At 44.9% G+C, this 17,340-nt stretch overlaps 1 protein-coding gene across 3 annotated transcripts in view; it reads left to right on the top strand.

Moving 5' to 3' along the window:
• LOC124602802 (prolyl endopeptidase) overlaps window positions 1-17,340 on the top strand; it is a 99,116-nt gene that overhangs the window by 62,081 nt on the left and 19,695 nt on the right. For all 3 annotated transcript variants that reach the window (XM_047136348.1, XM_047136346.1, XM_047136345.1), the window contains exons 9-12: window positions 10,472-10,657; window positions 10,744-10,857; window positions 14,574-14,722; window positions 14,812-15,175. In XM_047136348.1, coding sequence (XP_046992304.1) covers window positions 10,472-10,657; window positions 10,744-10,857; window positions 14,574-14,722; window positions 14,812-15,175 — 813 coding nt within the window. The remainder of the gene's footprint in view (window positions 1-10,471; window positions 10,658-10,743; window positions 10,858-14,573; window positions 14,723-14,811; window positions 15,176-17,340) is intronic.

Genomic DNA, 17,340 nt, shown 5'->3' with positions numbered 1-17,340 from the left:
GGCCATCGAATGGCGCTAGCTGCGCAGCATTTGTGCACCGCCGCCGTCAGTGTCAGCCAGTTTGCCGTGGCATACGGAGCTCCATCGCAGTCTTTAACACTGGTAGCATGCCGCGACAGCGTGGACGTGAACCGTATGTGCAGTCGACGGACTTTGAGCGAGGGCGTACAGTGGGCATGCGGGAGGCCGGGTGGACGTACTGCTGAATTGCTCAACACGTGGGGCGTGAGGTCTCCAGAGTACATCGATGTTGTCGCCAGTGGTCGGCGGAAGGTGCACGTGCCCGTCGACCTGGGACCGGACCGCAGCGACGCACGGATGCACGCCAAGACCGTAGGATCCTACGCAGTGCCGTAGGGGACCGCACCGCCACTTCCCAGCAAATTAGGGACACTGTTGCTCCTGGGGTATCGGCGAGGACCATTCGCAACCGTCTCCATGAAGCTGGGCTACGGTCCCGCACACCGTTAGGCCGTCTTCCGCTCACGCCCCAACATCGTGCAGCCCGCCTCCAGTGGTGTCGCGACAGGCGTGAATGGAGGGACGAATGGAGACGTGTCGTCATCAGCGATGAGTCGCTTCTGCCTTGGTGCCAATGATGGTCATATGCGTGTTTGGCGCCGTGCAGGTGAGCGCCACAATCAGGACTGCATACGACCGAGGCACACAGGGCCAACAGCCGGCATCATGGTGTGGGGAGCGATCTCCTACACTGGCCGTACACCACTGGTGATCGTCGAGGGGACACTGAATAGTGCACGGTACATCCAAACCGTCATCGAACCCATTATTCTACCATTCCTAGACCGGCAAGGGAACTTCCTGTTCCAACAGGACAATGCACGTCCGCATGTATCCCGTGCCACCCAACGTGCTCTAGAAGGTGTAAGTCAACTACCCTGGCCAACAAGATCTCCGGATCTGTCCCCCATTGAGCATGTTTGGGACTGGATGAAGCGTCGTCTCACGCGGTCTGCACGTCCAGCACGAACGCTGGTCCAACTGAGGCGCCAGGTGGAAATGGTATGGCAGTCCGTTCCACAGGACTACATCCAGCATCTCTACGATCGTCTCCATGGGAGAATAGCAGCCTGCATTGCTACGAAAGGTGGATATACACTGTACTAGTGCCGACATTGTGCATGCTCTGTTGCCTGTGTCTATGTGCCTGTGGTTCTGTCATTGTGATCATGTGGTGTATCTGACCCCAGGAATGTGTCAATAAAGTTTCCCCTTCCTGGGACAATGAATTCACAGTGTTCTTATTTCAATTTCCAGGAGTGTATTTGCTCACCCATGTTCACTCACAACCATAACATACTTTGCCCATTTCTGTATCATTTCTATTTCCTTTATGCCATTCCTGCCACAGTGGACCCCCGCTCCATCTTTCTGCACCAGTTTAGCAAAGTATCCTTTTCCCTGGCTGAAACCCAGCCCCACATCCTTTTTCTCAATTGCTGCTTAGACCATGGGATCCCCCCAAATGACCTAATTGTAAAGATTCCTTTCTCTAAATCCCACCCTTACTTTCACAATGACCTACGCCTTTTCAGATTGCACCAGTCCCTGGGTCTTATGAACATGATACTGCAAAAACACTTCTCCATGGCACAGGCATCCCAGAACCATCTATGCTCCCTCCACAAGAAACTAGTACTCTGCAGTCTCTACTCCATACAGCACAGCTCTGGAATTCAGTACCTTGCTATCCACCACATGGAGGAGCATTCCTGACACGACCTCCATAAGTTATCCAACCTGCTGACATCCTACTGCCCCCTCGGAACACCACTACCTAACACACATCGTTTCCACAGTGTTCCTCCTCATCCACCCCTCATAACAGCTAAACCCTGCCTAGCTGACCTTTGCAACTTGCCACGGCTCCCCAAGACTCCATACCAACCCTCCACCAAATCAAAATGCAGAGTCAAAATACTCCTGTAACACTGTTGTTGAGCTTTCCACCAAAACCCTCAGCTCCCCAGAAGTTTCAGTTCTATGCAAAGGCCTCACCTTTAGCCCTGCACCCAAATTTAACCATACTGGACTTGTCAAAGACCTACTCTCGTTCTCCCGATCCCTACAGTGGAAGCGCTTCTGTGCCACCAATCCCTCCAACCAGAACCACCCTATTTCCAACATTGAACCATGCCCCCCTCCCCCCACCCACCTAACCACCAGCTGGTCACCTTCCAAGAATTCCTTACTCTAATTTAGCCTCACCAACCTTTCGAAGGTCCCGTCCTCAGAACACCAGCTTTTCAGTAGAAGAAAGAACAGCCATACACAACCTCAAAACAAATCCTGACCTAATCATCCTCCTTTCAGACAAAGGTTCCACCACTGTTGGTATGAATTGCAATGATTACCTAGTAGAAGGCCTCCATTAATTATCTAACTCCTCCATCTATAAACTCTAGCAGAGTGATCCCATCCCAGAAGTCCAGCAAATTCCAACCCCTGCTTAAAGCACAATGCCCTTCCCAGAACATCTCCCCTGAATCGATTTCCCTCCTCACACCTATGACACCTCGGACACCCACCTTCTACATGCTCCACAAAATCCACAAACCCAACTATCCTGGTTACCACATTGTTGCTGGTTAATTGCCCGTAATCTGGTCTCCCATGTCAAAGACACTAACCACTTCCTTCAGACTCTCCACCAGCCCCATCCCTCCCCCCAGGGGGTCCACAACTCTTTTGTGGATACGTGTGTAGCGAGCACGGGACCCCGTGCTAATGTGGCCCCCCTCCTTTTCCGGGCTGCATACTTTCCCTTTCCGCATCCTTCCCTATCCCGATCTTCGCCCCCTCTCCCATCACCTCTGGCTCTTTACTTCCCTTTCTCCCCCTCTGGGAGTATGGTTTGTGCCTACGTCCGGAGACGGACGCTCGTAAATGTGACACATTCTTTGCCTTCTATGCTTGTATGTCTTCATCCTTCCTTTGTCCTTCCCTTTTTGTTACCTCTTCTCTTTACCCTTTTCTCCGCTGCGGCGTTTGAGACCTCTCTTCTTTCCTTTCCCTTCCTTTGTTTTTCCCTTTCTCTTTCTTCCTCCCTGTGCGTGTCTGAAGGCTGACCCATGCATTCCCATGCGTAGCTGGTGACGGGGTAACGCGTAATGCCCCGCCCCGGGTAGACAGGTAGGACGCGTACGTACCCCCTGGTAACGGCCAGGCCCAGGGAGGGGTGATTACCCGAGCTGATACCTTACGAAAGTGCCGATTGGTCCCTCCGTCCGTTTGTCGGGAGGTGTGACCTGAGGTGTGAACAATCACCTAAGGCGGGAGTGCCCTCAGAGAGGGCCCCCACAAGGGAGGAGCGTGCCATCAGAGACGCCGGTAATCATGGGGGATTCTTCCGCAATGGTTTCCTCACCTTCCACTATGTCTGCTCAAGCGTAAGTTCACTGAGTCTCAGCCATAGACAGTTCTTCCATCGTTGCCACAGTTCCTTGTTGTTTCTCGGTCTGACGAAGGTCACGACTTCTCCACGGTCAACCCTTTCATTATTCAGAAAGGTGTCGACGCAATTGCAGGTCCTGTAAAGTCTTGTTCCAGATGACAGAATGGCGCCTTGTCGTTAGAAACAGTCAGTGCCCTCCAGGCACAAAAATTGCTGCGTACTTCACTGCTTCACACCTTCCCTGTACAGGTTGAAGCGCACCACACTTTAAATTCCTTGCGGGGAGTCATTTATACACGCTCCCTCGATGGATTGTCTGACGAAGAAATTCAGCACTACCTGTCTGACCAGGGCGTAACGGCTGTTCATAGTTATGAAAAGGGTTGGCACGAACATCATTCCAACCCGCATGTCTTCTTGACATTTGACAAAGTCCAACTCCTATCGAAAATCAAAGCAGGCTATAAGATAATTTCCGTTCGCCCTTACGTCCCAAACCCTACGCGTTGCTATCGGTGTCAGCGGTTCAATCACACCAGCCAGTTCTGTTCCAATCCGGCCAAATGCGTTACGTGTGGCAAAGATGCCCATGAGGGTGCTTGTCCACCTCCATCCCCTCGCTGCATCAACTGTATGGGTGACCACGCAGCTTCCTCTCGAGATTGCCCCATTTTTAAAGATGAAAAGCTCATCCAAGAAATCAGAGTGAAGGAAAAGGTGTCGACCTTTGCGGCTCGAAAATTATTCGCCAGTCGACAGCCCACCGTGCCTCAGACAGGAAAATACAGCACTGTCCTTGCTTCTCCTCGGCCAACAAAGGAGGCGGCCATGCAGACTTGCGACCTCGCCTTTAGTGCCATGGTCGTCAGATCGGCCAGTGCAAAGATCGCCCGTTCAACCTCACAACTTACGCCTGCCCACTCTATGGCTCACCCTTCATCGGGTTCTGCTAAATCTCGAGCCCAAAAGTCAGACACCAAGACTTTGAAAAAGAGCATACTCGTGAAGATTTTTTATGTACCCCAACTTCACAACCATTGGTTCCTCCTTCATCTAAACATCATATTTCCAAGAAGGCTAATAAGAAAGCCAGTTCCTCTCCTTCTCCGCCAAGGCGTGTCTCATCTACAGCACCACCTGGCGAAAATCGCCCTCGGCCGTTCTGTGTCGCCGACGCGCACTGCTGGCGGCCGATCAACCGGCCGATCGCTGGTGGCAGGAGCTGCTCCTGAACAACGTATGGATCAGGATCTTCTGCCTTTGGCTGAATGCCATTCCATGCTGTCGGTCGCAAGCTCTGAGCAGTCGTTGAGTTGACGGCAACCTTGGTCACATTCCTCCATTTTCTGTTCACCCTCTGTCCATTATCCACTGGAATATCCGCGGCATTCGAGCCAATCGGGATGAATTGTCGATCCTCTTACGATCCTACTCGCCGGTCATCTGTCTTCAGGAAACAAAGCTGCGTCCCCATGACCGCTTTGTTCTTCCCCATTTTCAGTCCGTCCGATTTGATCTCCCCTCTGTTGAAGGCACTCCAGCCCATGGAGGACTCATGATTCTTCTCCATGATACTCTCCATTACCACCCAATCCACTTAAACACTTCCTTCCAAGCTGTCGCTGTCCATCTTTCCCTTTCTGGATATACCTTTTCTCTTTGTACTGTATACATTCCATCGTCCACACCAATGGCACGAACTGGCTTTGGGGATCTCCACATCCTTGTCCACGTGGCTCACTATTGCTAGACGTTTTCCACCAAGCGGATCTAGTTTGCCTCAACACTGGGGTCCCTACATTTTGTCTGCCTCCGCGACAAATTTCTCTCATTTGGACCTTTCGGTCGGTACTGTTCCGCTAGCTCGGCGCTTCGAATGGTTCGCCCTTGATGATACACACTCGAGTGACCACTTTCCATGTGTCCTTAGACTGCAGCCTCAACTGCCATATATGCGCCCGCGACGCTGGAAGTTTGCCCAAGCCGATTGGACACTTTTTTCGTCTCTAGCGACATTCGATGACCGTCACTTTCCTAGCGTCGACGATGAGGTCAAATATCTTACCAACGTTATTCTTACAGCTGCGGACCGTTCGATACCACGCCCCTCTGAATTGCCCCGGCGCCCCCCAGTTCCTTGGTGGAACGAGGCATGCCATGACGCAATATGTGAGCGGTGCCGTGCTCTTTGCGTTTTCCGCCACCATCCTACTTTGGCCAACTGTATCCGCTATAAGCAGTTCCGTGCGCGATGCCGTCGCATCGTCCGCGATAGCAAGAAGGCAAGCTGGAAATTCTTTACTAGCTCATTTAACAACTTCACTCCCTCCTCAGAAGTTTGGAGTCGACTTCGACGGTTATCTGGCGCACCTAGTTTCTCCCCGGTCTCTGGGCTCACTGTCGCGCGTGATACGTTGGTGGACCCCGTCGCAATTTCTAACTCCTTGGGTCAACACTTTGCTGAGATTTCGAGCTCTTCAAATTACCTGCCAGCATTTCTCCCGCAGAAACGTGCAGCGGAAGTGCAACCTCTTGCTTTCTTCTCTCAAAATCGCGAAAGCTATAATACTGTTTTCTCCATGCGGAAACTCCAACATGCACTCTATTCTTCTCGCTCCTCCACCTCAGGACCGGATGGTATCCACATCCAAATGTTGCTGCATTTATCAACCCATAGTCTGCGTTACCTCCTTCGCATTTATAATCGAATTTGGGCCGACAGTACTTTTCCCAGACGATGGCGGGAAGCTATCGTCATTTCTGTTCCGAAACTTGGAAAGGACAAACATCTCCCCTCTAGCTATCGCCCCATTTCTCTCACGAGTCGTGTATGTAAGGTTTTGGAGCGTATGGTGAATTGCCGTTTAGCTTGGTGGCTGGAGTCTCGCAGTCTTTTAACACCTGCCCAATGCGGTTTCCAAAAGCATCGTTCTGCAGTTGACCATCTTGTTTCTCTCTCCACCTATATCATGAACAATTTTCTCCGGAAACGCCAAACAGTAGCAATATTTTTTGATCTGGAGAGAGCATAAGATACCTGTTGGAGGACAGGCATCCTCTGCACACTGTTCTCTTGGGGCTTTCGAGGTCGGCTGCCCCTTTTTCTTCGCGAATTTATGGCAGAGCGCACATTTAGAGTGCGGGTGAACACTACTCTCTCTGTACTTCCTCCCAAGGAAACGGGGTACCCCAGGGCTTCGTGCTAAGTGTTGTACTGTTTGCCATTGCCATATATCCAATTATGGATTGTCTCCTTACTGATGTCTCGGGCTCCCTCGTTGTGGATGATTTTGCAATCTACTACAGCTCTCAACGGACCAGCCTTCTTGAACGTCGTCTTCAAGGATGTCTCGATTGCCTCTACTCTTGGAGCATTGAAACCGGGTTCCGTTTTTCTCCCAGGAAGACCGTTTGTGTTAATTTTTGGCGACGTAAGGAGTTTCTTCCACCCTCCTTACATCTAGGACCTATCAACCTTCCGTTTTCGGACGTCGCTAAATTCTTGGGTCTTATGTTTGACAGAAAACTGTGCTGGTCCTCCCACGTTTCCTATCTTTCGGCTCGCTGTCTGCGATCCCTCAACATCCTGTGTGTCCTGAATGGTACCTCCTGGGGAGTGGACCGAGTGGTCCTTCTCCACATCTATCGCGCCTTAGTGTGCTCGAAATTGGACTATGGAAGCATAGTTTACTCCTCTGCTCGGCCGTCTATTCTTTGTCGTCTCGACTCTATCCACCACCGTGGATTACGTTTAGTGTCTGGAGCTTTTTACACCAGCCCTGTGGAAAGCCTTTATGCTGAGACTGCTGAACCTCCGCTGTCCAATCGGCGAGCAGTCCTGAGTCGTTATGCTAGCCATCCGTCTTCCATGCCTGCTAATCCAGCCCATGACATTTTTTTCGACGCCTCCTTTGATGTAGGGTATGCAGGCCGCCCCTCCTCCCTCCTACCACCGGGAGACCGCTTCCATCAACTGCTCCATTCTCTTTCCTTCCGCTTTCCTAAAACCTTCGTGACAACTTGGGGTACAGCACCGCCTTGGCTCCGTCCCCGGATCTGCCTGCTCCATGACCTTTGTCAATTTCCCAAGGATGGTACCCCTTCACTTGTTTATCGTCGGGCATTTGCTGCTCTACGTGCACAAATGAAGGAAGCCACGTTTATTTACACTGATGACTCGAAAATATCGTTAGGTGTAGGGAGTGTCTATATTGTTGGCGACACCCCAAATCAATTTCGGCTTCCCGACCAGTGTTCGGTTTATACTGCGGAGCTTTACGCTGTTCTCCAGGCTGTCCACTACATCTGCCGCCATCAGCGAATACAGTACATTATCTGTTCAGATTCTCTCAGCTCTCTCCGCAGTCTCCAAGCTCTTTACCCTGTCCACCCTCTGGTCCACAGGAGTCAGGACTGTCTGCGCTTGCTCCACCTGGGGGGCGTCTTGGTGGCGTTCCTCTGGCTCCCGGGAAACGTTGGTATCTGTGGAAATGAGGCGGCCGATATTGCGGCCAAGGCTGCAGTCTCTCTTTTTCGGCCAGCTATTCAATTGATTCCCTTCGCCGGTCTGCGGAGTGTTTTATGTTGTCGTGTTGTTCTTTTATGGCACGCACATTGGTCGACACTTCCTCATAATAAATTGTGGGACGTGAAAGCTCTTCCTTGTGCTTGGACCTCCTCCTCCCGAGTGCATCGTCGGGAGGAGGTAATTTTAACTAGACTCCGGATAGGGCACTGTCTTTTTAGCCATCGACATCTTTTAAGCGGCGATCCTCCCCCACTCTGTCCCCACTGCTCTCAGCTGTGGATTGTAAGACACCTTTTACTTGAGTGCCCCTATTTTACTCAGTTACGCGCCCGTCTACAGCTGTCGCCTGATATATCGTCAATTTTAGCAGATGACACGCGCTCGGCTGATCGCGTTCTCGAGTTTATTAGTGCCAGTGAAATGACGACAGTCATTTGAAGCTTTTTTTGGGGCCAACCAACCCCTTTCTGTAGTGGATTTTTAAGCCTTCCTTCTGTTTTAGTTTCTCCAATTTTTTGAGTTTCGTTCTCATTGCTGCTGGTTTCCATTTTCGGTTTTTACTGTTTCCTAAGTCACGGACCGGGCGCTAATGACCATAGCGGTTTTGCGCCCAAAACCAAAACAACAACAACAAAAAAAAAAAAGCCCCATCCCCTTTATAACTCAGTGTAACAAGACTTTAAGTAGATGTAACTGAAGTGTCCTGCCTATCACTAGTCCTGACATGGGCAGATAAATTTAGTATAAATGGAAGGAGGCAAGCCAAAAGTCTTGTAACCTTCCAACATGAATGGAGTTATAACTACAGATAGGGCACCACAAGAGACATCTGTAACAGGCACATACTGCCAGCTGTTTCTGCAAAATGTTTTGTACTTTAAAGTTCGTCGAAGGCCTGAAATGCTAGCAGCTGCTGGCCTAATTTTGCATGATAATTTAAGACTGCATATTGCTCTACGAGTGACACACACACTCGACAGATGTGGATTGCAAATACGTCCACATTCACCATTCTGATATGAGCCCTCCAGACTTTGACTTGGTTTCCTAAGCTGAAAGAAAACTCCATGGAAAATGTTTTAATTTGACTGAAGAAGCTTTCATTGAGGTGACGAGAGTAATCCGTCAGCTCAAGAACAAAGGTGATGTGTTTGGAATAGGGAAGTTGCCAAAATGTTGGGTAGCTGCCATAAGCAAGAATGAAGATTAAAGCCTTAAAGGTATTTTGTAAAATAAATTATTTTCTTCAATTCCTTTTTAGTGTGCAGAATTTTTGAAATTATCCTTGTATCTCAGCTGTAAAAGGGACAATTTTTCTCTTGTGAAATTGTGTGTGGAAAGTGATCAGAAACAATACAGGTCCAAAATTAAATCCTGTAGAACATCCTGTCTTATTGCATTGGATTCTTAGTGGTTAATATTGCTTTATTGTTATGGAACTAATACCATCTGCTTTCTGTAATTGAAATGAAATAAAAACTATGAAATTGCTATGCGTAGAATTCCATTATTATCTAACGTTTGTTTGGGGAGATAATGGTTTATACAGTCAAAAGCTGTAACAAAATATTCCCATAAATATAAGATGTTCAGTTGACAGTCCATTTTGAAGTCTATATGAAATATGGTATGTGAACTTCTTGAATTTTTTTAAAAATGTCAGGGAACACACTGCGCCACTAAATCAAAACAGTGTTTTGTGTATTACAATATTTGCGTGCAAAAACTATGCATCTGGTGTGGTTAACTAGTGTGCTTTACACGGAGATCTGTGTCTCCTTGTCATCATGAGGATTGTCATATGAGTTGTGCTTCAAAAGACTTTCCCAGCAGTTGTGTACTATTCTTCATTACTCTTGTACAGGTGAGACATCTGGGACTTAAGTTGCTATAATGAGTTGTTAAGTGTGGTAAGATCTGGGCATCATGGTGGCTATTTCAGTGGAGTAGTAGGTGTTACTGCATTGCATCCAATCCAGCAGCCTTGAAATTTCTCATCAATGAAAGATAATAGAAGAAATTCAGAAGTTGATGTACGAAAAGTGTAAATCTATTTATGATAGTTCTGCCCTCACAATGTCAGTTAGCCATCTGTCACCGTGGATCTATATAGTTTCAGATACATGGGGAGTATAATACAGGAAATGAAAGAAATGACAGAGATAAGTGAATGTGCAAGGAAAGATTACAGCATGGTGAGGAATATGGGCAAATAATATGAAACAAGGAAACATAGGAAAAAAAGTGATACACCAAATACAAGGAGTGGTAATAAAAAAAACTCTCCAACTAGATTTTCTGTGGTTTTCCTAAAATTGACTCACCCTGGGGTAACCTCTCCACCCCACACACCTTAATCCTTGGAGTTTATAGAACTGTTACTACAGATACTAATTTTTGGAGAATTTTAATTTTTGACTTCTACCTTAATTCTCTGCAACATAAAGTGAAATATTGTCTGGAATTATGCCAATACTGTATTGTTGCCGTAACGCACATGAATGTGTGTATTTTATATCATGTTACAGAGTGTACTACAATTGCATGATTTAAATAATGGTAGTTTGCTGAAAACATTTCCCCTTGATGTGGGCACTGTTACGGGCTATTCGGGAAAGAAGAAACATTCAGAGATGTTTTACCAGTTTACGTCATTTCTAACCCCTGGAATTATATATCACTGTGATCTCACAAAGGAGGAACTAGAACCATCTGTAAGTTGTTTTGCAGTACAGATTTGGTCATTGCCTTATTTAATAGCATGGTTATATTCCTAACATTTGGATGACTTCACTTCTAGGTCTTTAGAGAGATAAAATTCCAGGGATTTGATCCCAGTCCATATGAAACTAAACAAGTATTTTTTTCAAGCAAAGATGGCACACAAGTTCCAATGTTCATCGTCCATAAAAAGGTATGTACAACTTGAATTACACAGATTAATTTTGATTATCTATGCATTTGGCTTCCAGCACTAAGTGAATGCAAACATTCCTTCCTCAGAATGGAGAAAGGGACATTGATTTTATTTTACCTCATCTGCACAGTAGAAGGGTCTGTCATCCTGGTGTGTGTGTGTGTGTGTGTGTGTGTGTGTGTGTGTGTGTGTTGGCAGTACTGGAATTTCATCTCCTGAAGATAAGTGTTGGCCAGCCATGTTTTTCCCCTTGGGATTTTTTTATGGTATTCTAAAGTGGATTTTCCTTTTGAAATGTACCTATACATTTTGTTATCTACACATTGCATAATGTTTTGCAGTTTGGATTTATACAGTTTTATCATCATCATTTGCAAATAATTCCATTAGAACTGTACAAAGTACTCTGGAGGTGAGCATTTGCCTTCATTTCTGCCCAGATTTCTTTCATTCTCTTAATTTGATCTTCCTGTCATGTGATCAGCGTTTTCGCAAATCATGCTAGTTGGCATGGAGGAAAATCTTCCTCTGAGAGCCCCTTCATCACATTTGAGCTCAGAATATGTTCTAAGATTTTACATCAGATGTCAGAAATATGTTTTCTTGAAGAGAGATGTGACATGTGATTCCTTCAGACTACTGGGCACAGTATTTTGTTCAAGGGCTCTATGATAAATTATAGGTAAGAGAGCCTAACTCAGCTGCAAATTCAGTATAGTGTCCGATACAGAATTCCATCGGGCCCTGGAACTTTGTTCAGTTTTAATGATTTCAGCTTTTCCAGTGCTGTTGGTGCAAATATCTATTTCACTTATCTGTTAAGTGGCACAAGAATTGAATTATGCGATACTCCTAGGTTTTCCTTTGTAAAGCAACATTTGAAAAAGGAGTAGACCACTTCTGCCTGTACTTTGCTACCGTCAGTTTGTTCCTATCTCGACTGCGAGTGATGCAACATCAACAGGGTTGCCACACATTCTGGGAATCAGGGAATTTCAAATGTCAGAGAAATTTGGGAAATTTGAAAAGAACACTGGAAAAATCTCATTTTTGTCTTAGTACATGAAACGGATTTTTAACTGATGTGTAATGCATCGTCACTGGCTAGGTGCAACCGAATATGTGCGCTGCTTCCCTACACCCTCATTACTACTGCTTCTCCCCTTCCTACCACTTCCCTCAGCTTGCAGTCATTGCTGACACCACTTTGTGCCTCTAGTCTCACAGCTGCTGATGTGAGGCAGGGTGGTGTGAGGAGTGGAGTGGTTTGTTTGGATCTGAATCTGAGACTGTAGATACAGTGGCTGGAAATGGTGGTCATATGTCCATGAGTTATGTCTGAGTGATTTTTTGTGTGTGTGTGTGTGTGTGTGTGTGTGTGTGTGTGCGCGCGCGCTCTCTCTCGTTTTCTGACAAACGCTATAACTGAAATTTTAGTTATGAAAGTTGGATTGTCTTTTATACCTGCTTGTCTGCAGCTCAGAAATCATCTTTATGATGAATTGCTACCTATCCTTGTTATTATTGATTATCAGAGTATTTGAACAAGTTATCTGTTGCTTGGATTGATCACCATGGTCTCATTTTAACAACATGCTGTTTATGGCTCATGAATAGCTGGCCACACTAGTGGACTTCTGCGATGGGCCAAAACCACAGGCAGTTTCTGTGGGTATCTGTAATGAATTGGGCCTACTGATCTGCAGCCATTTGCTTCCCACTAATGTGCAGGTCGTGCCCATCAGATCTAGTCTCGCCGATCTGCCTGCAGGCCTGGTGTATTTGTGTGTGACACAATACTGTGGACTTTCATAGTTTATCCATAGACCCAGGACTGTGATACTCCTCAGCAAGCAAGAGGCCATCGGCACTGGATTTCACGAATTGCGACTGCCTCACCACAAGTACACTGTACAGTGTTGCATTTTATAGACATTTTATTTGTTCTAGTACATTTTGGCATTTAAAAAGTAGTGTATATGTTGGAAAGTATGGTCAATAAGAAGAAGAAAATTGTCAGTCGCTAGTAGTTTGTATGCTATGTACTATATAATTCTCAAAAGAAAAATCATAAAAAACTGTAAAATAATAGATTAATACAGTGGGTAATAACTGACAATAATGAACATAGTAGAACCAACATTTTATTGGCAGTCACCTACAGTGTTGGTTTACACAATTCTTCCCCGCCTTATACACTTCTTTCAAGAAGGCTACTTTTTTTCTGAGGTTATATCTGAAATCAGTGAATGTATTTTAAATCTGTCTTGAGACTCCAAGGAAATGCATGTTTTTGTCACCAAATGTGTTTCGTTTTAATAAAGTAAAATAACATCAGTTGTCATACCATTGGGCTTGCTTTATCCATCTAAAAACAGTTCATTGCAAAAGATGTTGATGTTAGTACTTAAGATGTTCGCTCACATCAGGAAATGCCATAGGCTTCAAAGATTTTTTATTGTATTTCCTCATTTTCACTATTGTTTCTTGTACCACAGCTGCCAAGACTGATCATCAACTTACATCTTAACTTACCTTGATATCTCAAAATTTGTCAGGGAAAATGCTAAAACGTGTTGGGAAATCAGGGAATTTCACCTAGGGAAGCTTGTGGCAACCCTGATAAACTTTGATGCAACCAATGACCTGTATATATGACCAGAATATCTTTGGGTTTCGTGAACAATCATTCAACAGTATTGTGTTATGGTAGTCATTGAAGGTTGGCATTGCTCTCTTGACAGCCAAACATGTTATATTCTGCATCTCTATTTATACCATAATATGCTATGTTTTATACCTCTTATGCAGTATCTTTGTTTTTTAGGACTTTTTACCATGATCATATACCATGGAGTGTAACCCCCCCCCCGATCATATATTTTTCCACTGTGTGTCTATCCAGTATGTGGTCGGCTACTCTTTTAAAGTTGAACCATAATTCCTTAACATGCTCTTGTCCTCCACTAAAAGTTGGAAGTTCCTCATTGGAGATATGATGCTACTGCTTTTGTGCAGCTGTCACTCTCATAAGTTATTTAGTTTGCCATGCCAGAATTGCTGTTGCTTCAAAGCTGTTGCTTGTGACTGGTATGCTTGAGAGTGAAACTAGAAACAACATAAACTCAGTGATAAAGAGAAGAGACATTATTCAATGTGTATTCGTATAACACCCACAGAAATCAAGAGTTACTGCTTTGTAGAAACTCCTGTGCTGTTGCTTTAGAAAACTTTCATGTCACAAAGAAATTGCCAAGATGAGTACAGTGTGTGGTAGGTGACTGAAATGAAATTTGATGACTATGGTATATGCAATAGTGTATCGTAGTGCAAGCCACAATAGTGCAGCTCTGTCATTTGAAAGCTAAAAATTTATTTTTGTTGTGTCATTTTAGATTATTAACTTTTTAACTATAATCCAATTAGAATTACTTTTCGATTGATGTTTCAGCACGTTGAGAGATAAGGGACAGCCCCCAGCCAATCGTACTTCTTTCTTGAGTGCATTGTACTCACTGTGTTGACTGTTTCGTATGTTACGTACAGTGCCTTGTGAAGTGTGGCTGGCTGCATGCTGGCAACACTGTCCCATGCCACTGCACTGTGTCAATAAAAAAGTAATTTTAATTGGAATGTATTATCTATATAACCATTGTAGAAAGTTGTTGTATTTCCCACATGAAGGATCAGTATAACTTTTTAAAATATTCTAGGGTCTAGTGCAAGATGGAAGCAATCCATGTCTGCTATATGGCTATGGAGGTTTTAATGTCAGCATTCAACCGACATTTAGTGTTACAAGACTGGTGTTCATTCAGCACTTTGGGGGTATATTGGCTGTAGCTAATATTAGAGGCGGAGGGTAAGAAATAATATTATCTATACTGCATAAATACTCCTATGTGTTTAAGATGTTTGAGTAATTTCTCTTCTTTCCTTTTTTCCTTTCAGAGAATATGGGGAAGCTTGGCACAATGCTGGTAGACTTTTCAACAAGCAGAATGTGTTTGATGATTTCCAGTGTGCTGCTGAGTATCTTATAAAAGAAAAATTCACATCAAGTAACAAACTTACTATTCAGGGTGGTTCTAATGGAGGACTTCTAGTAGCAGCATGTATAAACCAAAGACCAGAGCTTTTTGGTGCAGCTATTGCTCAAGTTGGTGTTCTTGATATGCTGAGATTTCATAAGTTCACAATTGGTTATGCGTGGGTGTCAGACTATGGCAGTTCAGATGACCAAAAACATTTTGAAAATCTGCTGAAATTTTCACCTCTTCATAATGTGAAAGTTCCAGATGGAGATGGAACACAGGTAATTTCTGTTAAGTTCATATAAATTTTAAACATGTTTTCTTGAGAAGAATACTCATTCTTCAATTAATTAGTATGATGTTGCTTCAGGTTATTTATTTTATTGTGAGCTACCAAAGTATCAGAGCAGTTTAGCAACAAATCTATACTTCCACTTTTCATGAAGTATGTAATTGTACTGTTTTTATTAGTTGTACTAATAGTCGGACTTGTGGTTTAACAGTTTTAATAAAAAAAAAAGTTAATTTTAAGCTGTTCAATCAAATCACACATGGAAGGGCCAGTTTCCTGGCTCCGGAGATAGGAACTAGCCCTTCAGTATATCCTCTCTTCTCGTTATCCGCCAGGCCTCAACCTCCGCTAATTTCAAGTTGCCGCCGCTCATACCTCACATCTCTTTCAATAACATCTTTGCCTCTTTACTTCCGCCTCGACTGACATCTCTGCCCAAACTCTTTGCCTTTACAAATGTCTGCTTGTGTCTGCGTATGTGCGGATGGATATGTGTGTGTGTGTGCGCGAGTGTATACCTGTCCTTTTTTTCCCCCTAGGGTAAGTGTGTGTGTGTGTGTGTGTGTGTGTGTGTGTGTGTGTGTGTGTGTGTGTGTGTGTGTGTGTGTATGTGTTAGTGTTTCTATCGACCTACAAGCGCTTTCGTATGGTAAGTCACATCATCTTTGTTTTTAAATATAAAGTACATAATTGTGTATGTATAATTTTCTTTGAATGAATGGCATGAATAAGATAAAGTTTTAGAACTTTCTCTTCATGGAATGCATTACCATATTTTACATTAATTTATGTGGGTTTTGCTTAATGAGTGTTTCGCATTACAAGTAAGATTCTGGAATGAATCTACATCTAAATCTACATCCACATCCATACTCCGCAAGCCACCTGACGGTGTGGCGGAAGGTACCTTGAGTACCTCTATCGGTTCTCCCTTCTATTCCAGTCTCGTATTGTTCGTGGAAAGGAGGATTGTCGGTATGCCTCTGTGTGGGCTCTAATCTCTCTGATTTTATCCTCATGGTCTCTTCGCGAGATATACGTAGGAGGGAGCAATATACTGCTTGACTCTTCGGTGAAGGTATGTTCTCGAAACTTTGACAAAAGCCCGTACCGAGCTACTGAGCGTCTCTCCTGCAGAGTCTTCCACTGGAGTTTATCTATCATCTCCGTAACACTTTCACGATTACTAAATGATCCTGTAACGAAGCGCGCTGCTCTCCGTTGGATCTTCTCTATATCTTCTATCAACCCTATCTGGTACGGATCCCACACTGCTGAGCAGTATTCAAGCAGTGGGCGAACAAGCGTACTGTAACCTACTTCCTTTGTTTTCGGATTGCATTTCCTTAGGATTCTTCCAATGAATCTGTCTGGCATCTGCTTTACCGACGATCAACATTATATGATCATTCCATTTTAAATCACTCCTAATGCGTACTCCCAGATAATTTATGGTATTAACTGCTTCCAGTTGCTGACCTGCTATTTTGTAGCTAAATGATAAAGGGTCTATCTTTCTGTGTATTCGCAGCACATTACACTTGTCTACATTGAGATTCAATTGCCATTCCCCGCACCATGCGTCAATTCGCTGCAGATCCTCCTGCATTTCAGTACAATTTTCCAATGTTACAACCTCTCGATATACCACAGCATCATCCGCAAAAAGCCTCAGTGAACTTCCGATGTTGTCCACAAGGTCATTTATGTATATTGTGAATAGCAACGGTCCTATGACACTCCCCTGCGGCACACCTGAAATCACTCTTACTTCGGAAGACTTCTCTCCACTGAGAATGACATGCTGCGTCCTGTTATCTAGGAACTCCTCAATCCAATCACACAATTGGTCTGATAGTCCATATGCTCTTACTTTGTTCATTAAACGACTGTGGGGAACTGTATCGAACGCCTTGCAGAAGTCAAGAAACACGGCATCTACCTGTGAACCCGTGTCTATGGCCCTCTGAGTCTCGTGGACGAATAGCGCGAGCTGGGTTTCACATGACCGTCTTTTTCGAAACCCATGCTGATTCCTACAGAGTAGATTTCTAGTCTCCAGAAAAGTCATTATACTCGAACACAATACGTGTTCCAAAATTCTACAACTGAAAGACGTTAGAGATATAGGTCTATAGTTCTGCACATCTGCTC

Source organism: Schistocerca americana, chromosome 1, assembly GCF_021461395.2.
Source record: "Schistocerca americana isolate TAMUIC-IGC-003095 chromosome 1, iqSchAmer2.1, whole genome shotgun sequence".
In the NCBI taxonomy this organism is placed as follows: Eukaryota; Metazoa; Arthropoda; class Insecta; order Orthoptera; family Acrididae; genus Schistocerca; species Schistocerca americana.
This window is presented reverse-complemented; position numbering and strand designations above follow the sequence as displayed.